General features: G+C 46.3%; 1 protein-coding gene across 2 annotated transcripts in view; it reads left to right on the forward strand.

Moving 5' to 3' along the window:
* roraa (RAR-related orphan receptor A, paralog a) overlaps positions 1-10,474 on the forward strand; it is a 187,935-nt gene that overhangs the window by 170,423 nt on the left and 7,038 nt on the right. For both annotated transcript variants that reach the window (XM_084364534.1, XM_084364535.1), the window contains 8 exons: positions 2,197-2,282; positions 3,810-3,951; positions 6,473-6,868; positions 7,506-7,627; positions 7,731-7,863; positions 8,869-8,976; positions 10,005-10,115; positions 10,322-10,434. In XM_084364534.1, coding sequence (XP_084220660.1) covers positions 2,197-2,282; positions 3,810-3,951; positions 6,473-6,868; positions 7,506-7,627; positions 7,731-7,863; positions 8,869-8,976; positions 10,005-10,115; positions 10,322-10,434 — 1,211 coding nt within the window. The remainder of the gene's footprint in view (positions 1-2,196; positions 2,283-3,809; positions 3,952-6,472; positions 6,869-7,505; positions 7,628-7,730; positions 7,864-8,868; positions 8,977-10,004; positions 10,116-10,321; positions 10,435-10,474) is intronic.

Below are 10,474 nucleotides of genomic sequence, written 5' to 3' on the forward strand. Positions count from 1 at the left end.
TCACAGCTATGCTGTGGGGGTGGGGAAGCTAGCAGCAGCCTAAGCCTGGAGCTATCAGAGGCTGGAGCTCAGAGCCAAAAGCCTGTGGGCTGGATAGGGTGGGTGGAAGCTTGGCTTAACTTGGCAAGACAACCATAGCCACAGCCCTGCACTGCCACCCAATGGCTGGGGTCTGTCACTGCAACCTTTAGTTCACCATAACCACAGCTAGTCATAATTACAGCACGCTTCAGTTGTTGTGAGTGCATGTCAGAACAAATTATGTAAGTAATGAGGCTGAAAATGCTAAAGGAGTCGAAACACACTGCACTGCTAATGCTCATGCAGGGAGAACACAAAAACAAACAATAGAGTGCACTCATACAGAGATAGACCTAACTGAAATAACAAGCAACTGTGCGCAGTAAGGAAAAGATTAATTATAAATTAACCCTCTCAGTTAGGTTGTCAGAGCCCGCCTCCTGCCTGGATTTCACTCTAATCCGGGCCGACGAGGTGCAGTGCCCTCTATTGTACGTGAGAATCACAAATCGCAGGAGGTGTTGTCTGGAGGAGAATTAATTGTGCATGTTCCACCACTCCCTTTTGTTCATTTTACTAAAATGTGGGCTAATTCCATGTAAACATGGCCGGTCTTGTTGACTCCAGCAGCGCGAGGAGAACAGACACAGATTCCTGAATGAATAGAGTGTGGCTCCGGGGTTAGTGGATTAGAGGCTCTGTGTTAAGGGCCTCTCCCGGGCATGCCTCGGGGACAAGGACATTATCCACATGACACATTACAAGCTCCTAGGCAGATGATTAAAATGGGCAGGGATCTCTGGATTGGACCCCAGCAAAAAGTACTTTTGATGTGATCAAACTAGTTTAAAGAGGTTGGTTGTTAAGGTATATGAGGGATATTAGAGGCTTCTAGTCTTGGGAAGAGAGAGTGATTGTTAGATAGTAGACAGTTAGGCCTGGCTAGAGGGGAGAGGCTGATGTAACACTCTGACATAGTCAATGTACCACCACTTTTTTTAAATTATTATAATTTTTAATGCCTCTTATTAAGGCAAAATCATAATATTCCCCCCCTAATTGGTATAGACTTGTGTTGCAATAGCCCCTTGCGCTCTGATTGGTCGGGTGCATGGCTGGTTGGAGAAAACCATTACATCGTGAGAAAATATCCCGCGGTGATCTTTCCTCGATTTAGATCAGATAGCGGAGTTCGTCTGGCGCTGCAGTGCACTGTTGGGACAGTGGGACTGAGATGTTGGAGATGTGGAGGAGGGCTGCGAGATAGAGATCTCTGGGGGAGAGAGACACAGAGAGAGAGAGGGGGAGAGAGAGAGAGAGAGGGGGCAAGACAGAGGGGGAGGTGGAGGTGGAGAGGGATGTAGCATCAGTGGCTGCAGTGATAAAGCTGAGAGCAGCGGGACGAGCTGGGAGTTCTGCGTCTCTGATGTCTGTGTGTTCTGTCTGTTCTGTTGTGTTGCCCTGTGGTCCGCTCCTGAAGAGAAGGCCAACGATGGATGAGGCCTGTCCTCTCTGTGCTTTTGTCCTCTATGGCGGGTGAATCACACGCCTGTCAACAGCACAACACCACAGCCAAATCCCCCCACCACCACTGCACACAGTCGCTGCCACCGCTCCACCCAGCGCAGTGGGCATGTTATGATTCTTTGTGGCCGCAGCGGATTTACTCCTGAGGTTTTTATGGTTTTGAAGTTTTAAGAGGCTTCATGAAGTCAAGTTTTCCAACAGGGGATACGTGTCCTCGTGTGGCTAAATGAGCCTTTGTCATTGCACAAGGCTAGTATTAGAGCTACTGTGGTGTGGTGAGGGTTTGTGGGTAGCTGAGTTTGTCCTTATGTAAGTTGTGTTTCGGATGCAAATTGACACCATGTTTACATTAGCTGCTTGTGAGGACTTAAAATGGCCTCCTCCGTTTCACACACTCACTCACACACACACACACACACACACACACACACACACACACACACACACACACACACACACCACTCTCTGTAAATATTCTGCTAATGCTCTGTGGAAGTGAGGATTCAAAAGCCACCGGATGAGATGCTTTTAGAAGCACAGTGCGCTTTCATGTACCAACATGGATCCATGGTGAGGGTGTTGTACAGTGACTTGTGACAGCAAAAAAAATGTTGATTTTCTTTTTTTATTTCCTTTTCTTCTCCGCAGCTCAAATCGAAATAATTCCCTGCAAGATCTGTGGAGACAAATCATCAGGCATCCATTACGGCGTGATAACATGTGAAGGCTGTAAGGTAAGCGTCAAGAGAGCGAACCTGTTTGTGTCATGGGAAGAAGTGTGTCTGTGTTTGTGTTTGTGTGTGTGTGAGGGACAGGAGAGCTGAGGAGGGGAAGACGGGGGGGAAAATTGAGGAAACAAAGTAAAAGTTGCTTGCGAGGAAAAAACGTTTGAAAATGTTGCCGAAGTTTTACGACGGTTCGGTGCGGGACTGCGAAGTGTAAACACACAGAAGATGATCATTAAAGTGGTCAAGCACCACAGAGGACATCACAGATCACCACAATTAGTAGGACAAAGTCATCCCTCTGCCTTGCTCTGCCTTTCCCTCCCAGGGACATGTCTTTTCACTGTTTTTTTCTTCTTTTCTTATTTTTTTTTTCTTGCTTCTGCTGCAGCCTGCTCTTCTTGAAATAAAATGATCAAAAGGAGAGTGCTTTGAATTATAGCAGATTGTTGGCTGTTTGCTACAGTGTTGCTTCCATTGAAGCCGCCTTTTGTACTGTTTCAAATGCACCAGCCATTCACAGTGAGGGGAATTTTGTGCTTAGGGTGTATTCTTGTCCCTGTGCTTGTCACCAGGCACATCATTAGCATTCCTCAGCCAGCCTGCACCTTTGCTGTTTGCTCCTGAATGTGTGTGTGCGTGTCTGTGTGCGTCTGTGTGCGTCTGTGTGTGTGTGTGTGTGTGTGTGTGTGTGTGTGTGTGTGTGTGTGTGTGTGTGTGTGTGTGTGTGTGTGTGTGTGTGTGTGTGTGTGTGTGAAGGAGAGAGACAGAGAGAGAGAGAGGTTTCTTTCAGCTGCTCTTCCCAGTGCTCCTCTCCCTCACACAGGAGCTGCAAGTAACAAAACACTAAAGAATAAACTGCTGAAATCTATCTTTAATGATTGCTAATTAGTCCAAAGCAGAGGGGCCTTTAATGATATGTGCGAGCACAAAAGTTTGGACCATAAATCATAGCATTATTAAAGAGTGCTGCTTGTCACTGGCAGTTATAGCCTGTTTCCATAATGGCTTCCATTATAAAGCAACTTGGCAGCTGTCAGCTGTTTTCTTGTAATTAAACAGCCAATGAGCAGCTAATTAAGACATATGTGTATGGAGCAGTAGAGTGGGGCATGTTAATGATGTGCTGGAATCAATTCATTAAGTCAAAGGATGAGGAATCCAGTCGGTGTGCATTCGCAATCCTTTAGCACTGCACATGCCAGTGCTGCGTTAATCAACACTAATAACCCCACTGAAGAAAAATACCATCCACTGTTATCAGTCCTACCCAAACACACCACCCTCCTGCTGTACACGCTGGTGAAATACAGCGCTCTTTGGATGCCATATTTAAGCCGGGAAAATACCGTTGCTGTAGCGTTATTATCTCGTGTGTTTGGCAGACGAAAAATAAAAATATCACCACCGGGAATACAATGAATCGCGATCAATCAGGACTGAATTTTGTCAGCACTAGAACGCTATGAAGGCATGAACTGATCCAGCGGTTCGTCCAATAACCCGAGGTGTTTCCGTGCCCCTTCTCCCGTGCAGGGCTTCTTCAGGAGGAGTCAGCAGAGCAATGCAGCCTACTCCTGCCCTCGTCAGAAGAACTGCCTGATCGACCGCACCAGCCGCAACCGCTGCCAGCACTGCCGGCTGCAGAAGTGCCTGGCAGTGGGCATGTCACGAGATGGTAAGTGCTTGATGGAAGAGGTGGGTGGATACAGCAGGGTGGTGTGGTGAGCAGGGGGGGAGGTGAAGAGTCCAGGTTCGAGACAGTGTGGGCAAGAATCTGCTCTGCTGAAGTGCCTTTGGAGCTTTTTGACCTCTTTATGAAGGCACATATAAAAGGAGAGAAGTTCCTCATTAGGATCAATATATCAGTTGGCAATCTTATTAACTTTATTATTAATAGTGTGCGTTTAGAGCTCGTTATTTATCATGACAAACAATCCCGAAGTTTAGCTGTTTTATTTTAAAACTAAGAATGAAGAATGACTGAAGATGACCGTTTCCATTACAACCACTATGTAGCGAAACTATTAATCAAATCACTTAAAGGGAGAGATCAGCAGCTAACTTGTGCTATCTACTCATTTTCCTCTTTAATTTCTATTACTGGAAGATTTTCTGAGCCATGGTCACGATGGTTTGCTGTAAACACACGGTCGTCAGCATCTTTCTTGTGGTAGGAAAAACCCAAGAAACTCCTCCTCCACAGTGAAAATCTGTTTTTCAGAGAAAATCAGTCAAAATGATGAGCCTGAGGTATATTACCCAAAATAGTCAACACATCATAACTCTTTGCACAGGCTTAGTTAGCTGCTAACTTTTCAGTGGCCGTTAACACCTGTGCGTGTTTATCATTATCATTATTGGGCTGTGTATTCATGGCCCAACACCGATGTGGTGCTGTATATTCAATCTCAGTGGAGACGCAAAGAAAACACACAGATAATGACTGCCATTATTCTCAGAGAGACACAACAGACATACGCCAAGAAAACTGTGACATGAACACATGCTAAGATGACAGTTCATTGTCTGCCAGGAGCAGGTGACTGCTTTGTCTGTTGGACTAATTCGTTGCTGTGATAGAAAGTAGGTTTGATGAAATAGGAGGTTGTTAGAGGTTGTCATCAGAGCTGCTGCAGCTGAGATGCAGTAATGGGAGCACACAGGTGGGGATGTGTGCTGTAGGGCTCCTGCTGTGCCTAGGCTGGTCCAGACTGGGCCGATCCAGACTGGGCAGAGCTGAGGAGATTACGTCAGAACAGAGCAGATCTAGAGTATTTTTTATTTTTTTTTGTAAAGCACACACGAGTGCACACAGACAAGTGAAAACCTGAACATACATGCAGCACCAGAGGCTGGCACATCCTCATGCACACCACTTTGCCTTAACTCAGTTATACGCGTATATACATATTCATGAATATGAATGAACACAGAAGTACATTAGCACTTATAAGTGCCTTTGCGTAGCCATACACATTCTCACATGCACATATACACACACACAAACACACACACACACACACACACACACACACACGCTCAGGACAGACGAAGGTGACTCTCGCCTTCACTCAACACACCAGAGCCCATCTGCCCGCACTCTCCTCTGCGACGCTCCACTCGCTTTCCACTGTGCGTAGACAAACACACACATACACACACACTGTGACCGGCTGACATACTGCCAGGCCCCCAGAACTCAGGCCAAGGAGTCTCATTCTCAGCACCAATGTTTAGTCTGGAAACCTTGAAGCAGGAGGCAGCAGCGTATCCTGTCTCATGTTTGAGTGGCTGTTGGTAAGCCGTTAGTCACTTCCCACTTCTGCCTCTGTACTCGTGAAGATGTTCATTTTCCTCATGATTTCTGTCATTACTGATCCCTCCTGACATGTGGAGATTTGCTTTTTATGTATCAGTGTTATCTTTTAATAGATCATATGACTGTTTAGTACTGTTCTATCAGTCTAATGATGTCTTGTCTGGACAACTTCGATACATTAAAAATATCGATATTCAGCATCACTTTCAATACCTTTGGGAAAAATCGGGACAACAGTGAGGGCATACAATTTTAGATATTTTTTATTAAAAGATAGGTTAATTTACTTCTGAAGGAGGTGGGCCTATGTGGGCACTTCCACAGTGTGTGTATCAATACGGCAGAAAATGAGCATTAGCAATTTCAAATATTCAAAAATGACGATGTATCGACAGTTTGATATTTTTTTGACAACACTAGCCTAATGATGCTAGCAGCAGCCATCTTTTGGTCTGACAGAGACATACGATTTTAACATAGATTGGTGGAGTGCGACTTCGTCAGTGGAGGGCACAGATTGACAAATAATCTCTGAATGTGGAACAAAATTTAAAGCAATTACGTGCCTCAAAAAAAAGTTTCCCTTGTTGTCTAAGCAAGTAATTTTTTCTCCGACATAGATGCCAACATTTCATTTTCCTTTAAAGGAGTAATAATTTTGCGTGTTTAGCAATTCCACTGTTCATGCAGTTTCTAGTCATGACTGTCAGTATCTTGAAACAAGACTGAGTAAGGGAGACTTTGAAAGGATGTCTAATTTCTTTAACAGTGAGACATCCATTCATTGAGGAGGCTTTCATATTGTTTGGAGCACAAATTACATTTGTTTATGATGTCTGATGAGTCTCACACATGTTTTTTGTCTTGCTAACCGCAGCGGTGAAGTTTGGCCGCATGTCGAAGAAGCAGCGAGACAGCCTGTACGCCGAGGTCCAGAAGCACAGGCTGCAGCAGCAGCAGCGTGACCACCAACAACAGCCGGGAGAGGCGGAGCCGCTCACACCTAGCTATGGCCTCTCAGCCAATGGCCTCACAGAGCTCCATGACGACCTCAGCGGCTACATGGATGGTCACACCCCTGATGGCAGCAAACCAGACTCGGCGGTCAGCAGCTTCTACCTGGACATCCAGCCATCTCCTGACCAGTCAGGCCTGGACATCAACGGCATCAAGCCGGAGCCCATCTGCGACTTTGCCCCCGGCTCTGGCTTCTTCCCTTACTGCTCCTTCACCAACGGAGAGACCTCCCCCACCGTGTCCATGGCTGAACTAGGTACGGAGCAGAAGAGAGGCAGGGGGAGACAAGAGGAGAGACAGCAAAATGGAGGAGGGGGGAGAACAACTCAACCGTGGGGCAAACGACACAAAGGTTGCTTAAAATAGCAGGAGGTTGGAGACTCATCTCCAACACTCATTAAAAGAGCCTCTTTTTTGTAATTAGTTTCCATTAATTAGGGCCAATCAGGATCCAGCAGGGCAGGCGTCTGGGGAAATCATTTTTTTAGGCTCCCCTGTGCCTAGGAACTCCTTTTAACAGATGTGTTTTCAAAACCATTTAAATTCTTATACTCAATATTTCTCTCAGAGAAAATGTGACCTTTGTTTCAGTGAGTAACGTGGCGCCCCTCCTCCTCTCCATGCATTTGTGTCATAACTAGATTGGCTTTGCCTCAACCTTAAGTTATGAGCTTCCTGCAGGCAGTTAAAGGAAATGTCAACAAGCCTTTTCCCAGTCAAAAAAAGCCCACGCGTATCCGCCTCTCCTCCTTCTTGAAAGCTCAGTAAATAAATCTTCCTTTCCTGTGGCATATTTCATCAGCGAGGTCTTCCCTTTCACATAGCCTTGCGAGTAACATTCATATCTCAATCGTGGTTCTTCTGGGTTTGTGACGATTGTGGTTGTATTGCAGAGCACCTGGCCCAGAACATCTCCAAGTCACACATGGAGACATGTCAGTACCTGAGGGAGGAGCTGCAGCAGATGACCTGGCAGGCCTTCCTGCAGGAGGAGGTGGAGAGCTACCAGAGCAAGGTAACGACCACGGCCGAGCCTGTGTTGGCCTCCCAAGCAGTTACAGTAATCAAATTCATTGTTTTAAAGCCGATAACCCATTCTCTGTCGTATCTGTTCTTAGCCCCGGGAAGTCATGTGGCAGCTGTGTGCTATCAAAATAACAGAGGCCATTCAGTATGTGGTGGAGTTCGCCAAGCGCATCGACGGCTTCATGGAGCTGTGTCAGAATGATCAGATAGTGCTGCTGAAAGCAGGTATGACAGCCTGTCAACATGGCCTGCTGCCGTCAAACTCACCCACCACCACCACCACCACCACCACCCCCCTCTGGCATTGTCACAAGGGCGTAGCTGACCTGACTGCACAAAGCCCTCTTCTTCACACGCACAGACAGTGTCACAGAGAGGAGACCCCACCCTGCCTGTTTCCTCTCTCTGTCTCTGTCGCTCTCTATTTTCCTCCATTCATTACATACATAGCAGGGATGGACACAGCATTAGATAAGCAATGTGTTCCTGAGCTCAGATAATACCTATCGCGAGGGCTGCCATTTCCCTTCTCTTTTCCCAGACACAGACGATGTCTACTTATTCAAACTGCTCTCATGAAGACGTACTTACAGAATATTAAATGCAGCCATGGCTCCGTGCACACTGTCACCTATATTTAGGCGTAAAATACAAACGCTCACACAGACACAAACATACCACACATGCAGCAAACAAACACCTCTCCTGGGTCTTTCCCTGAGTATTATTTACATTAGCACAGCCAATATGAATAATGAAATAAAGACTGAGATCCCTTGTCAGACGTGACATTTTAAACAGTTGCATCTCCCTCAGAGGCAGTAATGGCTTCTGTAACATTCTCTTGATCCTCTTATCCACTCCCACAGTGTGGTACAAATTGCAGGATGGAAAAAATTCCCCTACCTATCTCGCTAAATAAAGGTTGAATGAATAAGCACTGTCACTACTGAATGAAGCGCAATTTTTATCTGGCATGTCATTATGGAAGAATAGCCTTCCGTCTATGATATTATCATCTGCAGAGGTGCTTTTTCTCTTCCTCTCTGACGGCAGCCTTCTTTATTTCAAAGTGGTTGTGTTACTCATGTTGTAGAAGAATAGCACAAAGCACAATCATGTGTTTTGCATCCTTGACTGATGTGTAACTGTTAGGGAAGAAAAAAGAAAAAAAAAAAGAAGAAGAAGCAAAGCTCAGATTCAGCATCTTGTTCCTGTCTGTCTCCACAGGCTCTTTGGAAGTTGTGTTTGTCAGAATGTGCCGTGCCTTTGACTCGCAAAACAACACAGTCTATTTTGATGGGAAGTATGCCGGACCTGATGTGTTCAAGTCATTAGGTAAGTGGAGTGGTTGTGTGTGTGTGTGTGTGTGTGTGGGTAGGTGGGAGTGTGTGTGCGTGCGTGTGCAAGCGTAGGTTGAATGAGTTTGCATGTGTGTATTTGCGTGCCGCTGTGTTTGTGTGTGTTTCTTACTGTGTCTTACTCCTTTCCTCGGTGTAATAGCCAAAATTAGAGTCTGCTGTTCTGTTCTACACGACGCTGAAGGCCTGGAAGCAAACTCTGAGCACTCATCCCTGCCTCACCTGGCATTGCTGTCTCTGCAACGGTTATTTATGGTAGAACAGAGACGTTAGTGAGGCTCTGCTGCATATGGCTCCCGTAACTGTGGAATAAATAAAGCCAGACGGAGTGTCTTTAGGGAGAGCGCTATCAAAACCATCATTGATAGTCTGACATAAAACATCTCAGGCAAAAGCAAATAGCATTCGTGTTTGACTGCCGTGACATTAGTGAGACTCTCCACCATGGATTTTCTCGCATTTCCTGACTGCCTTTTGACGAAAAAAAAAAAATGTAAATGCGTCCCACAGTGGCAATGAAAATGCTGAATTCTGTTTCGCGGTGCAACTTTACCATTCCCTGCAACTCCCTGTTTGCGTGTGGATAGGAGCGAGCATGTGTATCTGTCCCGGCTTCAAGAGTCCCAGTGTCCTGTGTTTTCTGTGCGGCGGGGTCCGCGGCGGGGGAGGCAGAGTGATGGGCTTCCCGAGCCGCGGTGGCATCCGCCTGTCTCTTTCTATCCTCGATAATTGATTTAACTAAAAGCCTCAATAGTGACCTCATTTTGGCTTGCATAACACCACCCAACTGCCAAAAGTGACTCGTCTGGGAGGCAAAAACTGAGTAAAAGCATTGCCTGTTCTGCTTAAGACGCTCCCATGTGCTGTCAGCATGCCGCTCTTTTTCATTCCTTCCCCTTCCTCTCCCCTCCCTATGTGCCTCTCTCCCAATAAAGATCAAGAGTGAATGTTGTTCTTTGGTCTTCCTCATCCTAAGCCCTCTCTCTGTGTCCTTTGCTGTGGCAGGCTGTGACGACTTGATCAGCTCCGTCTTCGAGTTTGGGAAAAACTTGTGTTCTATGCACCTGTCTGAGGATGAGATCGCCCTGTTCTCCGCCTTTGTGTTGATGTCTGCTGGTAGGTGTCACTCACAGTGCGGAGAGAGAAAAAAAAAAGGCACACACGCATTCACCACAACAAGGAGCGCTGTTGCCCTCCTGTTTTCCTCCATCAATTAATTTCTTATATTAGTGGCACTGCGTCATTACTTTTTCACATGAGCCGAGTTGACTTTTTCGCCGCCTGCACGAGTTTGTACAAAAAGTTGTGATTCTGCCTTACAGACCGATCCTGGCTCCAGGAGAAGGTGAAGGTGGAGAAACTCCAGCAGAAGATCCAGCTGGCGCTCCAGCACGTCCTGCAGAAGAACCACAGAGAGGATGGTATACTTACAAAGGTACAGTGCGATGCAGCACACGCTCCATCTATTATTCCTT

This window comes from Pagrus pagrus (assembly GCF_965226575.1).
Source record: "Pagrus pagrus genome assembly, chromosome: 10".
Classification (NCBI taxonomy): Eukaryota; Metazoa; Chordata; class Actinopteri; order Spariformes; family Sparidae; genus Pagrus; species Pagrus pagrus.